This window comes from Sphaerodactylus townsendi, linkage group LG03 (assembly GCF_021028975.2).
Source record: "Sphaerodactylus townsendi isolate TG3544 linkage group LG03, MPM_Stown_v2.3, whole genome shotgun sequence".
Taxonomy (NCBI): Eukaryota; Metazoa; Chordata; class Lepidosauria; order Squamata; family Sphaerodactylidae; genus Sphaerodactylus; species Sphaerodactylus townsendi.
In genome coordinates, this window is record NC_059427.1 from 170960024 (window position 1) to 170976113 (window position 16090).

General features: G+C 45.0%; 1 protein-coding gene across 1 annotated transcript in view; it reads left to right on the forward strand.

Annotated features, from left to right (window-relative positions):
* The window catches only part of LOC125428023 (SH3 and cysteine-rich domain-containing protein 3-like), a 31813-nt gene that overhangs the window by 15390 nt on the left and 333 nt on the right, over positions 1-16090 (forward strand). The window contains exons 4-8 of the mRNA XM_048487599.1: positions 3645-3742; positions 7040-7094; positions 7959-8050; positions 9410-9476; positions 13023-13234. Of these exons, the coding sequence (XP_048343556.1) occupies positions 3645-3742; positions 7040-7094; positions 7959-8050; positions 9410-9476; positions 13023-13234 (524 nt within the window). The remainder of the gene's footprint in view (positions 1-3644; positions 3743-7039; positions 7095-7958; positions 8051-9409; positions 9477-13022; positions 13235-16090) is intronic.

Sequence of the window (16090 nt, forward strand, 5' to 3'; positions counted from 1 at the left end):
TTGCCGCTGCTGGTAGGGGAAATAGCTTCAGAAAAGAACAGAATAAGTCATGGAGATGGGGGGGGGGGGATTTTTTGGCCTGTGGTTATGATTGCCAATCTCCAGGTGGGGTCTGGAGATTTCCTGCTATTGCAACCAATCACCAGGCAACAGAGATCAGCTCTCCTGGAGAAAATGGCTGCTTTAAAGAGTGGTCCTATGATATTGTATCCCACTGAAGTTCCCCAGCTCCACCTCCAAAATTTCCAGTTATTTCCCCATTCAAAGCTGGCAAACCTACCTGTGATCAGTCAGTGACTATTGGAGTTGGGACGGTGGCTCTTTCCCAGTGAGGCTGCATCTACACATCACTGGAAATTGTATTATTGTATTACAGCAGTTACTTGCAACTGGATTTTCCTATGTGGACAAGCCACTTCTATTGCCAGCTACTCCTACAACACAACGACAGCATGGTATTTAATGAGGTGCAGTCATGGCCTATGTTTATGCTGGGGGCTGGAGTCTTCCCTGCCAGATTTTGGGGGCAGGAGGAAAGAAAGTTAATAATTTCCTTCCTTCCTTTGAAGTTTGGGGGAGGGGCCAGAAAGGGAACTGTTTATCAGGATATCCCCTCCACTCTCCCTTGGGCTGCTGACTTCCACGTAGCTCCTGGAAATGTCCCAGGATTGCAACTAATCTCCAGACGACAGAGGTCAAGTCCCCTGGAGAAAATGGCTGCTTTGGAGGATGGACTCTATGACATCATACCCTGCCATGTGCCCTCCCAGTTGATGTCTTTCCCAGGCTCCACGCCCAAAATCTCGAGGATTTCCCAACTTGGAGCTGGCAACTCTATCCTCCCATCCCCACCCTATTTGTACTGATAAATTGAAGGCTCGGAAGATATGTGACTCTCCGATGTGCTCTATGGTATTAATTTGGGAAATGATTCACTCATTTTGCCTCACCCGCTACACACTTGGTATCTAGCATGACTGCCTTGTCACCTGCCCTCTAACTGCTGATGAACGGTTGTGCTTGGAATTTCCCTGACCCAGTCAGAATTTCATCCTCCTGGCCAGAAAAAGAAGTTTTATAAGCCAGGCTTCGCTCACACTCCCCTCTGCTTATTCCTTTCTGTCGGGGTTATTAGAAACAAACTTTTTAAAGCATGGTACTTTTCAGAGAGAAAGAAAGAGAAAGAGAGAGCTCTGCACATGCTCAAAATATACATGATGCATTACTATTTGAGGGGAGGGGGGATGCTAGCTGGCCGTCTTCACTAGACCCTCTCTGCATGGCCAATAAACATGGTGTAGGATGGTAAAAAAAACATTTTGGGGAAGGGGGGAACTTCACACAGATCCCGCCCCTAACATGAGTCTTCCCCGTGTTATTTCCCCCAAACTGGGTTTTTTGAGAATCGTACTATTCACAAGCCTTTTCCAAAAAAACCCGGGTTGCAGCCACTTGCAAGTGAACGGCTAGGCAGGAGGTGCTTTATTTGCCTCCTTTTTTAAAAAAAAATTTGTGGCTTACATCTGCGTAGCTACACAGGTGCAGATGGTCGTATCATGAGACATCAGCATGGCTGTGAGGGTTCAGTTGTGCATGCCTGCGTAGCTACGCATGGGTGGGAAGTAAATCAAAAAGAGATGTGTCTCCAGGCAAAGGTGCGACAGCAACCTGGATTGTTTCCGCGGGCTCCAATCGCTGCGTGCTTGGATGCATGTGAATGCGAAAACAGGAAAACGGGTTACTGTATCCTAACTGCAATCTGTGATACATTTTGCTATGCGGAAAGTGCCAAAGAAAGGCATCCTGAATAAGACTTTGCCAAAACATCCATTCTGAAGCCCATGAGAGAATGCCAGTCAAAAGCAGTCTCATTCCTCTCTCAATCTCCAGCTGGCTTAGGGCCTTTAGTGGCTTTACATGTGACAGTCAATCACTCTCTATGGTACAACATAGGAGAAATGAAAGTCCTAGAGTATCCAATGCCTCTATCCACTCTGGGATTTCTTCTAGACTCTATGGCAGTGGTGGTGAACCTTTGGTACTCCAGATGTTATGGACTACAATTCCCATCAGCCCCTGCCAGCATGACCAATTAACTGTTTTCGCTGTTTTTATGAGTTTTAAGTTATTTTATTGATGATATGGGATGGAGCCCATGTATTTATGTTGTGTGTATGACTTGCTCCTGCCTGACGTTGAGTTGAATTGTGTTGTTCACCACCCGGAGCCCTTTGGGGATTGGGCGGTATAAAAATTGAAGCAATTAATTAAATAAACAAACAAACAAACAAACAAACAAACAAACATCTGGAGTGCCAAAGGTTCGCCACCACGGCTCTATGGTTTGCCATGTTCTTCTCCATCTGAAGGGACTATTTCCTTCCGGGGGAATTGATCTCTATAGTCTGGAGATCACTTGTAATTCCTGAAGAATGCCAGGCCTCCTCTTGAGGCTGGTAACCCTAATTCTGCCTCTCCTTGGAAGCAGGTAGCAGGATTTTTGAAAGACAAGAGTTGGCAGTTGGAGTGGCAATCCACATGTGACAGCAGCAGATCTCTGCTTTTTAACACAGGGCTGCTCTAAGTCAAGCAGCAGTATAGAGCGCAGTTCAGAGCTACGGTTAAAGGGAAAAGCAGTGGTGTGGAGTAAAATTTACAATGCTGAAGGAGGGATGAGGGAAAGGAGGTTTTTTTTCTGCCACAGGGTTGGTTCTTCCTCAGACAAGGTGCCAAAATAAAAGTTATTCTCAGCCCAGCTGAATGTGGAGATTGGGGCACCTTTTGCAATTCAGATCATACTTCATACCCTCTTTGTTTGCATACATTGGGGACAGACCTACACTTAAGGATGTCCGTGGTTTTGTTACTTATGCATGGGCAGTGGCGTATCTGCCCAGGAGCATGGGGTAACCCATGTCCCCGGGCGTATGCCATCTGGTCACTTGAGGGGTGCAAAATTGGCTCCCCACATGACCAGAGAGTCAGCCTCCCTCCAGGAAGCATGGAGCAGGCTGCTTCCTCAGCTGGCAGTCAAGCCTCTTCTGGGCACCCTCCCCCCCTCCCCACTGCAGGGAGCCTGGGAGGGAGGGCAGAATGCCCCAAGACAGGACTAGGCTTGCTAAAAGCAGGAGGATGGGGCCATATTCCTGATCTCCAAGATCAGTGCCTTGGACTGTGTTTTCAACTTACGGTGAGCATTTCGACAACATACCCATGAGCCTTTGCTAAATGTGGAGATCAGGAACGTGGCCCCATCCCCCTGCTTTTAGCAGGCCTAGTCCTGCCTTGGACTCTCTTTTCAAGTTACTGTTGAAAATGCTCACCATAACTTGAAAAGATCGTTCAAGGCAGGACAGGGCCTGCTAAAAGCAAAAGAACGGGGCAGCATCCCTGATCTCCAGGGAGGCCAGGGGGTGGGGCTGAGGGAGGCCCAATTTTGTACACTCTGCAGGTGGGCAGGGCTTCATGGGCCTCCTGCAGCAGGGATGGGCAGGGCTCCCGGGGGGCACTCGGAGGAGGCTTTGTCTCCCGGCGCTGTTTGGACCCTCTGTTCATAGGCCACTAGGAGAAAGTTGTTGAATGGGGGGGGGGGGGTTCTTTGTTTCAATCCTGCCCCAAACTAACTGCTGTTTTTTCTGTTTTAGTCAACAACAAGTATGGCTTGAGATGTAAGAACTGTAAAACCCACATCCACCATAGCTGCCAGAGCTATGTGGAACTTCAGCGTTGCTTTGGCAAGATTGTAAGTGTTTCTTCTTGACCTCAAAGCTGTTTCTCCCTGTCATAGACTCTCCCGAGTTGTCTGTACCTGAGGAACACCCAAGCTTGACTACTACAATGTGGGGTGTCGGTGTGTGTTGGATATATATATATATATATATATTAGCAGAGTAGAACAGAGTAGAACAGAAGAGATAGAGTTTCAGTTGCTTTTTATAAATGAGTTTGCTAACTATAGATAAAATAAACTATAAAGGGAGATAAAATAAGAAATCCTTTCTTTCCTGTCACACATCTACATTACTGTACATTTGGTTACATCTTGGTACCTATCTGCTGTCTCGTGCTCATGGTGGTGGTGGTGTCATGTCTGCTCAAGCAAAGAAACAGAGTTAACTTTATAACTTCAGAGGCACGTGCTGGCTAACATATAAGCAATGGCTGTCTCACTGACCAATAGCTAATCAATAGACCAGGTCATAAACAGTGACTTCGGCAACTTGTTTACATACAAACAGTTAACTCTTTTGTAACTGAGTTGTGACAGACCAGAGGCGGAGCGAGGGGAAACTGCGCCCAGAGCACAGGCGTAGCTACCATGGGGACATCCGGGGACAAGTGCCCCGGGCGCCACCTTGTGGTGGGCGCAAAAATTGCAGGCTTGTTTGTGGCTTTCTGTATTTTTTACTGTTTTTCTCGATTTTGGTCTGCAGGGGGCACAGTTTTTAGGCTAGCGGCACCAGAATTTCAGGCTATCGTCAGGTGACTCTCCTGATGATACCAGCCAGGTTTGGTGAAGTTTGGTTCAGGGGGTCCAAAGATATGGACCACATAAGGGGGTGGCCCCACCCTCCATTGTTTCCAATGGGAGCTAATAGTAGATGGGGCTATCATTTTGAGGGTCCATAACTTTGGACCCTCTGAATCAAACTTCACTAAACCTAGGTGGTATCATAAGGATAGTCTCCTGCTGATACCACCCAGGTTTGGTGAAGGTTGGTTCAGGGGGCGCAAAACTCAGATTTCGTCCTGGGCTCCATTTTCCCCAGCTACGCCACTGGCCCAGAGCGCACGCGCGCCTTGCACCCCTGCTGCAGCGCCGCCTGCCCCGGAACGCCCCTACCATGCCCCCTCCACGGCCCAGCCACGCCTCCACCCAGGGTGCAGCCTCCCTGCCCTGTGGTTGCTACGCCACTGTACCAGACACTTGCAAAATCCCAACAGGGCCCTTGGACAGTGTTCAAAAACTTCAGAACCTTCAAAATATTGCAGTTGTGTCATTGGGACTGGAGCCGAGAGGGCTGCAGACATTTCCTTTGCAGAGTGAATGGAAACCATTACTTTTAGGATTTTGTTTTTCCCCCTGTGATTACAACTGAACAAACTGGCATGAATTTATGTTAATATTTTAGAAGAATTGCACACTTGGCCGAGATATATGTTGCTGTGCATATGAAAACTGGAGATTTATCGACATTTCACCAGCTAATATTGGGTCTCTCTAGACTGGCTGTCATGGAAGATGCTATCGCTACAGTAAAGGGAAGTCACATATGACTGTGAAAAGCATCTTTGCCTTTTGATCTCCTGGAGGGAGGACAGGAAACTATGCAGAGGTGCTAGGATGAAACTTCAAAGGTTTTGGGAACCTCATGGCGAGCGGGAAAAGTTTTCTTGGAGAGTGAGGGAACAAAGCCTAGGTGACTCTATCATGGGCTAAGCTAAGAGAAGCACCTATTGGCTGGAGGTCCCAAGAGATCCACAAGAAGCATTCAGCTGGTCAATTTCTCTAAATGCATTTATGTTTTATTTCTTTGTTTTGAACTTTTACAATAAATCTTCAAGAAATCAGCTGGTCTGGAGTTTAATAGGAGGGAAAAGAACCCGAGATTGAGGTGAGATAAGAGTGGCTCTCCCAAGCTTAATCTCAGCCTCAGTCATCATACTGGCATTCCCCAAACCCATACCATTTGGGGAAAAAATCTGTAACTCAGGAGACACACATGTGCATCTCAAACTTAATGAACATCTGAAATGAACCTGAACTGCAGGATCCAGAGAGACAGAAAGCTTTGCATAAGCCTGTTCAGAGAATCCATAGTACTGAATGGAGCTGAATCCTTGTCTAGCTCTAAAGACCTATTCAGGTTTTGCCCTACATCAAAAGAATGTACATGTCACAAGAAAATGTGCAACCTGTCACTCACCTGCTGTGAGTGTTGCAAATATATGTGTTTCTCTGCAAGCAGAAAAATACACTTGCTTGCCAAAATTGTAGCCTGGTAGTGATTGCGTTCCCTCCTACCCCGTGTGAAAGTTCTTTGTCTGTAGAATAAGGTAACACATAAACCCTGTACTAGTTTGTAGCTCTGCAAAGAGAAGACTCCAAATCCATTTTTTTCCAATGGATCCACTGCATAGCCTTGTGCCAGGTTGCTCCGCCTCAACTACACATGTGCAAAATGGTGGCGGCTTTTCCCTGAGGGGTGTGCCAAGCAAGGCAAAGCTTATTCCACTTCCCCCCACCCCCGCAATTGTTAAATGCTATTTGAAAAGATAATTCATTTTTTCCACTGTGAGTCACTGAGTCAGATGTACTTCCAAACTACAGTATGTAAATAATGTGTATAAAATGTCATTCCACTTAACTTGAGTTAAGTTATACTTGACAGCTTTTTATTGTTTAATTTTCTGTAATTAATTGATATAATTCTGGAGAGATGTAGAGGGGAAGTCTGGAAGGGGAGGGGTAACCTATGAGAGGGGAGGGAAATGGGAGGGGGAAGGAAGGAGAACTTACATAAAAATGAGCAGCAATTCCATGTACTAGATAAGCAGAACAGGTTTTCTTTCAAATCCAACTTTTTCCCTTTATAAATCTGCATAATTCTGTATAAATCTGTGTAATGACATCTTGAATCTAAATCTTAAATTTAAACCTTGAGTTTTATATTGGGCATATGCATTGGGAAATTTTATCGCTGCTTTTAAACGTTTATTTAATTACACTGTATTTTATATGTTGTACACCGCCCAGAGCCCTTCGGGGATGGGGCGGCATAAAAATCTAATAAAATAAATAATAAAATAAATAATTCATACGCTCATACTTGTGGTGACACTAATGTACAGCTTCTTCCAGTTTTTCTTGAAACTGCCATAAAAAAGTTATATGAAAAGAAAAGATGTACTTCCAAACAACTAGGGCTGCTAGTGGTCTGTTTTGCAGGGTGTCTCCACTCCTCGTTTTGTAGAGGGACATGTTCTGCTTTCCCCCCTGTCCTTCCGCCAGGGTGTGATCCTCCTCTTTGTCTTGCAGCCTCCAGGTTTTCGTCGTGCTTACAGCTCTCCATTGTATAGCGCTCAGCAACAAGGCAAGTCAACCCCTCGGATCCTTGACCATCCTGTGATGGCCCTCTTTCACAGGAGCACACGGAGGTGCCATTTACTGAGTCAGACCCTTTTTGCAGAGGTGGGATCCAGCAGGTTCTCACCAGTTCCCGAGAGTGGGTTACTAATTATTGGTGTGTGCCGAGAGGGGGTTACTAATTGGGTCTGCTTTTCTGTTAGAAATTCCATTAGGTCCAAAAAATCACAAAGTCCTGTTGTTTCCTATGTGGCTGGTTAGCGAAGGTAGAAAATGGGATCATTCTCCCTGTTGGGCTGTTTTAAAAACATGTTTTAGAAATATGGTCAAGTTCCTTGTTTAAGGAAAGTACCCTTCTTTTGATTTCTAGAAACAAAATTAAGTATTTGAAAGTATTACGTATTTGACAGGCAGTCAGTTAGAGGAGAAGTAGTTGTTTCTGTTGGCAGTAGATGATAGGACTTGCTATAATGAGTTTAAATTATGGACAGAAAGATACCAGCTGGAAATTAGGAACTTTTTTTTTACAGTAAGAGTTTTTTACAGTAACAGAGAAATTATTAATGCCCTGCCCCGGAATGTCTGGCCACGCCCCCGTCGTGCCCCGCCCAGCCCCATTGGCGCTACGCCACTGTTTGAATCCCACCACCATGGGAACCTGTTACTAAAATTTTTGGATCCCACCACTGCCTTTTTGGTCTATCACTGTAAGTATTGTCTACTCTGACTGGCAGTAGCTCTCCAGAGTCTCATTTCCTTTTCTCCTTTTAACTGGAGATGATGGGGATCCAACCTGGGGCCTTCCGCTGCTGAGCCACAGCATCTCCTCTTGCTGTTTACTGCAGCCTAACTTGTTTGTTTTGCTCTGCAGCTAACAGAAGTGATCCTGTGTTTGAGACGCTGCGAACAGGTGTCGTCATGGCAAATAAAGAACGCAAGAAAGGACAGGATGACAAGAAGAATGTAAGGGGAATAGATTTGGGGTGTGCCGTTTGGATGTGTGATATATATCTCGTAGTAAACGTAGGGCATGGCACTCCGTGGCAAGTTGGAGTGAGCATGTTACAAGGGCTAATGTGAGATAGAATTTAGGTGTGCCACCACCCATCTGGACTTCTTCTTTCCCTCTGCCTTTTGACACAGCCACCTCCACCTTCACTGCTCACTATAGCATATATAATGTTGAAAATAATAAGTTGAAAACAATACAAACAGTTCCAGTAAAAATGAAGATAAAACCATATTTTAAAAGAATTAATTAAAAGTTGAAATTCAGAAGAGGACATAAAAGGGGTGTAAAAGAGCAAGAAGATGAGATGAAGATTTCGCTGCTTTCTAAAAGCTGCCAAAGAGAGCGCCCAGTCAACTAACCAAAGGCAGGAGGGCATTTCTATTTAATGTTGGAGCTACCACTAAATAGGCCCTGTTGAAAGTGTGGTGTATGAAGTAGTTCTTCAGATGTTCATGGACTGCAATTCCCGTCAGCCATAATTGCCCATGCCAGCAGGAGCTGATGGGAATTGTAGTTCATGAACATCTGAAGCGCCAGAGTTGGACACCCCCGAAGTCGTGCCTTACTAGATGAACTGGATAGCTTCCCCTGGAGGAAAAGCTGTGGCTATCACTGTGCCAATATGTCCTCTCAGTTGATGCCTCTTTCAGGTCAGAATGAAGTCATATTAAATGCATGAGGACTGGGAACACAGCCACTGTTCGGTGTAATTCTCCCCCTCCATATCTACTTACCTGTATCCTGACCTCACAGTGCAGTACATGTCCCATGTTGGATGTCAGTACATTAGATTGGGAGAATGCAAAATGCATGATGTGGAACATAGCCCTAGAAGTGCATAGCAAGAACTTTTTTCCATCTTCCATGATGACTAGAACTCATCGGCATTTAATTAAGTTGATAGGCAATAGGTTCAGGACAGACAAAAGGAAATGCTTCTTTACCCCATGAGAGCCAGTGTGGTGTAATGGTCAAGAGCTGGTGGATTCTAATCTGGAGAACCGGATTTGATTCCACGCTCCTCCACCTGAGTGGTGGAGGCTTATCTGGTGAACCAGTTGTGTTTCCGCACTCCTACATTCCTGCTGGGTGACCTTGGGCTAGTCACAGTTCTCTCGTGAACTGTTTCAGCCCCACCTACCTCACAGGGTGTCTGTTATGGGGAGAGGAAGGGAAAGGAGCTTGTAAGCCACCTCGAGTCTCCTTACAGGAGAGAAAGGTGGGATATAAATCCAAACTCTTCTTCATTACATTTAAAGAGAAGTCATACACAACTCTCAGAGACTCATATCTCCCTTCTTGCTTTGTAGCCCTTGGCTGCTATGATGGAGGAGGAAACAGAGGCCCCTAAGTTAGAGGACAGCAAACAAGAAGAAGGTAAGTGCCCTGGCAAATCTCTTCCACGGCAGCTCTCCAGTTCCTATATTTGCTAGATTGCCAACCTGATGCTGAACTCATGCAAACCAGTTGTAAATGAGGTGGGTGAACACAGCAGAGAGTGATAAGAGCCAAGTTCAGTGCAACAAACCTTTCATCTGTTATATTGATTGAATGATGCCCAATGGCAACAATGCATATGCAGTAACTTTCCAATTGAGAAATTAATTTCAGACTAGCTGCCTTATGGTAAAGCAAAGAATGGGAGGAGAACATGACATTTGGTCTGTAATTCGTCATCCTGGAAATCTCAGATCTGATTTTTTTTTTTAAAAGGCAAGTTTCTAGCATTTTTCTGCCAAGGAAGCCTTGAAAGAGTGGGAGGGAATTTATCACCTCCTATCAGCGGTAGACAAAGGGAAAATAAGTGACGCCTAATGAAATTTCTGCTGCTAGGAAAGGCTTAGCAGGATTTCCAAAGGATACGGGACTTCACTGTCCGTCTTAGACCTTGTCCTGTGACCAACAGAAGAATCAATTATGTACAGTAAGGAAATATATGCAAATTGGCTTAGTATAAATTGATGCAGGTTGAAGTACTTGGCTTTTTGGTGCATAATTTGAATTTAATGTTTTTAGTGAGCTGGTGTGGCGTTAGAGGTTCAGAGGGGTGGAGTCTAAACTGAAGAACTGGGTTTCTTTCCCCATTTCTCCAGATGCAGCCTGCTGGGTGATCTTGGGCTAATCACAGTTCTCTCAGCTCTCTCTCAACCCCATCTACCTCTGTTGTGGGGGGAGGAAGGGAAAGAGTTTGTAAGCTGCTTTGAGACTTCTTATAGTTGAGCAAAGCGGTTATAAATCCACACTCTTCTTTTTCTAGTGCAGGGGTGGGCAATTATTTTTTCCATGGGGCTGCATAAGAAACAGAAAATATTGTGGAGGGCCGGGCCAAAAGGCAGGGGGGCCAGTCAGGGTCATCCAGCGGGCCGGATGTGGCCCGCGGGCCGTATAATGCCCAGGTCTGTTCTAGTGCGTCATATCCAGGACTTTTTACACTGATTATCTGATATAGCATATATAATGTGGAACTTCTAGCAGATGTGAAACAGCATGTTAAGAGGTGTCCAGCTTCAGGGGAGAAGACTGGCAAGTGTCTGTCTCTTTCTGCAGATTATACCAAATATGGCAGTCCCAACTTAAGTACTGAGTAGGGGTTGTGATTTGGTAAAGCCGAATCACCTTTAAAAAAAGCCATATGGGGCAGTGCTGAATACCCTTGGTGCCAGCAAAGCCAATCATGGTCAAGTTTCTTGGGCTGTGGGGGGGGGGAGCGTGTTGAAGCTCTCCCCACCACCTGGGTGCTGTGTGGTTTCCGGGCTGTATGGCCGTGTTCTAGCAGCATTCTCTCCTGACGTTTCGCCTGCATCTGTGGCTGGCATCTTCAGAGGATCTGATGTTGGGAAAGCATGTGGAGTATAGATGGAGTATAAATGGTGGTCTCCCCACCACCATTTCTCAGCATTAGCTCTTCTATTCAGCTATGGTGGACTTTGGTAAGGATGGGAAAAGCAGGCTTTTCAGTGGTCAGTGTGTTAGTTATCAATGAGGTGCATACTCATTGAGCCCTTCAGGGATAGGGCAGTATATTAAATTAAACAAATAATAATAATAATAATAATAATAATAATAATAATAATAATAATAATAATAATAATAATAATAATAATAATAATACTGCTAATTGGCAGATTAAAGAAACAAGTGGAGTTTTGCTCTATTTGCATACTTTAGACAAATGATTACTCTTTATTTATGAAGTGCCTGAAATAGTTAGGCGTGGTACAAAAAATAAAAATGCAACACAACTTTCTTTCAGGCTGGCAGTCTCAAAGCAAAATTATTTTTTTCTCCGTGGGCATGGTCCAAGTTGCTATATATATATTTTTAGCATAGTAGATTTGCTTATGCTGGATCTTATCTGTGTAGCTTTGAAGCCTCACAGAGATTTGGGGGGAAGTCTGTTTCACAGGTAAAATGACTTGACTTGGAAGCAGGAAGATATTTTGAAACTTGGAAATGTGTGTGATCGATATTTCAATTTGCCACAATCGGTTTTGTTTTATATACAAGTCAAGCCCCTTGCTGGATTGACTCATCTCTCTGCATCAAACTCTGCATCAAACACCATGTCAAACAGTTGTGTGTACATAGAGCAACCACTTCCTTGCATAAGTTGCTTCATATGCTGTTGGGACCTGAATGCACAAAGGCAGCCAATTGAAGCAGCTATTTTATCATGATGCAGGATGAATGTTATGGGGTGGTCTAGGGAAAGGGAGACCTTTCCTCCCTAAAGTAACTGCACCATCCATGAAGCATTGTGAGGACATGAATACATGAATTATTCCCTATGCCCACCTTGTTACCCACAGCCAGGGGTAACTAGAAAGTGATTTCAGAGTGATTTCAGCTTTGGCAGCAGTGAGTGGATGCAGAGGCAGGCTGCCTTCAGAGCAGAGGTTCTTTATTGTGATTTCAAGCTCTTTCCAGGCCAGACTGCCCACTACAGAACGAAACACAGCCCTTTTTATACAGTTTTTCACCCAATCAGAGGAGGAAGGGGGCAGTCCCCTGCCACATAATACAGACAATTTAAAACAAAGAGGAGGAAGACAGTTTTTTGTTTTTGCTGATGGGATTAAGTCCCAGAAGAAAAGGCTGCCAATGAATCTTGAGATCCTAGAAGTGGAAACTTCAATAGTCCAATGGGTCTTGAGATCCTAGAAGTGAAAATTCAAATAGTCCAATGGGAAGTAGGGTGATGTCCTTCAAACAGCCAAGGCACTCCTTGTAAGTCCAAAAAGGTCTTTTGTTGAAGTTGACAAATTTATCAGATTGTAAGAAGGAGTTGTTCCTTATTTCGTACTTTCTGGATCTACTTCCTTGTTACCTAGCTAACATAAAAATATTACACTCCTAAGAGGCTTCTTCTATTAATACAATAAAGTAAGAAGAGTATTTCTAATCCATTTCTCTTCTTGTCTATCACTTAAAGTAACTCTATAGAATCCCTTAACCTTATAACAAAGAACCTCCAATACAGTACAAGCCCATATAAACGTATAAGCAAGAGAATCCTAAATTAACAGTAACAAAACCTTAAAGCAACTGGAGAACCTAGCTAAAGTATAATCCTAAACATTTGGCAAATAATAAATCCAACACTGAGGGGCTTACATTAAACCTTAAAAGGGAAAAAGGCAAGAAGGAAACCATGTGAAATTTCAGCACATTTGTATATACATGTTCTTTTCAGGACTTGTGGGGGCTTTTGGACAACACTTGTCTCTTTGCTCTGATCCTTAGCCAGTGTAGTTCAGTGGCAGGCTCAGGAAAATATTTTTCCTATTTTCCTGCTGGTAACAACGTCAGTGGCATATTGATAGAAAATGGAGCCTGAGGCAAGAACGGAGTCCCCCCCCCTCCCCAGGCAGCCACCCTCTCATACCTTCTCACATTCTTTCCTTTGCCCCGAAACTCAACAAGGAGGACCCACCTTACCAAACCAGCCAAGCGGCCTCCGGGGCAGGACTGCCAGGCCAGGCCAGGCCAAGGGAGGGGAGGCCAACTGCGGGCACGCTGAAACCTCCTCCGCTGAAGCTAGGAAGGTTGCAATGGGCCGGAAGAACCCAGAGGGGGTCACTATGGCCAGCGGCAGAGGGGGGACTGCCAGGCGGGGGCACCTCTCCACAACAGGGGTATGGGGGTGATTTTTTGCCCCCCCCCCCGTGTGATTAAATGGGCACCCCCCAGGACATTTGCCCCATATGCCACTCTAGGCCTTGGGCCACCTTTCACTATAAGCAAGCACTTGATGGGCCAAGAATATAATGAAAACTTCCAGCCATGGAACTCTTCTTTCTAAATTAACAAAGTTTTAAAAAATGTGATCGACTCAGTGTCTAAAAGAAAGCTGGCTGGTCACCACATCTCAGAAAGGATATCGAAGAGATAGAAAAAGTGCAGAGAAGGGCAACGAGGATGATTGAGGGACTAGAGCGCCTTCCTTATGAGGAGAGGCTGCAGCGTTTGGGACTCTTTAGTTTGGAGAGGAGACGTCTGAGGGGGGATATGATTGAAGTCTATAAAATTATGCATGGGGTAGAAAATGTTGACAGGGAGAAATTTTTCTCTCTTTCTCACAATACTAGAACCAAAGGGCATCCGTTGAAAATGCTGGGGGGAAGAATTAGGACTAATAAAAGGAAACACTTCTTCACACAACGTGTGATTGGTGTTTGGAATATGCTGCCACAGGAGGTGGTGATGGCCACTAACCTGGATAGCTTTAAAAAGGGCTTGGACAGATTTATGGAGGAGAAGTCAATCTATGGCTATCAATCTTGATCCTCCTTGATCTCAGATTGCAAATGCCTTGGCAGACCAGGTGCTCAGGAGCAGCAGCAGCAGAAGGCCATTGCTTTCACCTCCTGCATGTGAGCTCCCAAAGGCACCTGGTGGGCCCCTGCGAGTAGCAGAATGCTGGACTAGATGGACTCTGGTCTGATCCGGCAGGCTAGTTCTTATGTTCTTATGTTCTTATGAAATATTGAGATGATAAACCCAGGATGGTCTCCGGACGACCCCATGTTTCAAGCAGCCTGTCTTTTAATTTCTAAAATAGCATACAGACTCTTTGTTGAATAAGTTTAAATCCATTTCCAATTCTTAAAACAAAGTGGACAAGTTTCCCTGATAGGAAGGGGGTTACTGGCATCATGGTTGATTCCATCAATCCATGCAAGGCACAGCTGGCTTCTGCTGTAAGTATAGAATTGGTTTCCTTTGAGTTTGGTTCTTCAAAGAAAGGTCTGCGCACTTCCACAACTGCTTGGCTTCCATAACTGCTGCGCACATCCAGAACTGCTTGGCTGGTCAAATGGTGTGAATCTGGATACACACATAAGCCTCTGCTACATGAACCATCAGTCATGTGTCAGATGCTTAAAATTAGGGGCTGCAGATTTTGAGCAGGGGACTCAGCAGTTAGAATCACGGAGTTGGAAGAGGCCTCAAGAGCCATCAAGTCCAACCCCCTGCAATGCAGGAACACATAATTAAAGCACTCCTGACAGATGACCATCCAGCCTCTGTTTAAAAACCTTTAAAGAAAGAGACTCCACCACTCTCTGAGGTAGTGCATTCCCCTGACGAACAGCCCTTACTGTCAGGAGGTTTTTCCTGCTGTTTAGGTGGAATCTCTTTTCCTTCACCTTGAACCCATTACTCCTGGTCCTAGTCTCTGGAGCCGCAGAAAACAAGCTTGCTCCCTCACCAACATAACATCCCTTCAACTATCTAAACAGGCCTATCATATCACCTCTTAACCTTCTCTTCTCCAGACTAAACATCCCGAGCTCCCTAAGCCTCTCCTCATAGGCCGGGCATGGGTTCCAGACCTCTTACCATTTTGGTTGATCTCCTATGGACCCGTTCCAGCTTGTCAATATCCTTCTTGAACTGCAGTGCCCAGTATTTGGAAGGGAGACCTCCAAGGGTCAACAGGCAACTGCAAGCCTCCCTTGGAGGTCTTTTACCTTGAGCATCCGATGGGGTTTCTGTAATTTGGCTGCAGCTTGTTGAAGGGGAAAAGTAAAAGTCCACGGTCTTTAAAAGGGGCTTAGCTTTGTTAGCTTTAAAAGGGGCTTAGCTTTATAAGGGGCTTGGACAGATTTATGGAGGAGAAGTCGATTTATGGCTACCAATCTTGATCCTCCTTGATCTGAGATTGCAAATGCCTTAACAGACCAGGTGATCGGGAGCAACAGCCGCAGAAGGCCATTGCGTTCACATCCTACATGTGAGCTCCCAAAGGCACCTGGTGGGCCACTGCGAGTAGCAGAGAGCTGGACTAGATGGACTTTGGTCTGATCCAGCTGGCTTGTTCTTATGTTCTTATGGTCCTGTTTCCTTAATAACTGCCTTCCTTATTATCATATCGCCCTGTTACTTTTATAAAAACAGAATCCTGGACAATTTTATTTTACATAGTTTGCCTAGTGCCAGGCACCTGGGAGTCTTCCACAAGGTGGCCATTGCAAGGCTGGGGCCATAGCTAGTAAGTGGTGTAGCTCCCTTTCAGGTACCAGGCCTTTTGAGCATAGAAAACCAGTAGTAACATAAAAACTATGGCTTCCAGTTTGATACTGTGTTCCTTTTCTAGGTAGGGCCCCCTCTCCTTCAAAAGGCTTTATGACTGGGGAGATAAACTTCTAGACTTCCTGTGAATACACTTTGGGAAAACTACCGGTGTAGAGGAATAAAAAAAAGATTGAAACTTCTGGCCTCAGAAGTCTCTACTTAACACCTTTTCTGCTATGATAGTTGGCGCAGTGCTCAGTAACACCAAGATATGTGTAATAAAGATATGCTCATGGGGCCCGGGGTGATAAACAGTGTAGAAGAGCGCCATAAACTATTTTTTTTTAATTAATAGGGTCGTCACAACAACCATTCACATCTTTGTTTCGGAGTTAGTGCTCTAGAGCCAAAGCTCTTTATCTGTGGCCTGCCATCCTTATGAATATGTTAGTTCCTTAATAGTTTGTGCCTAA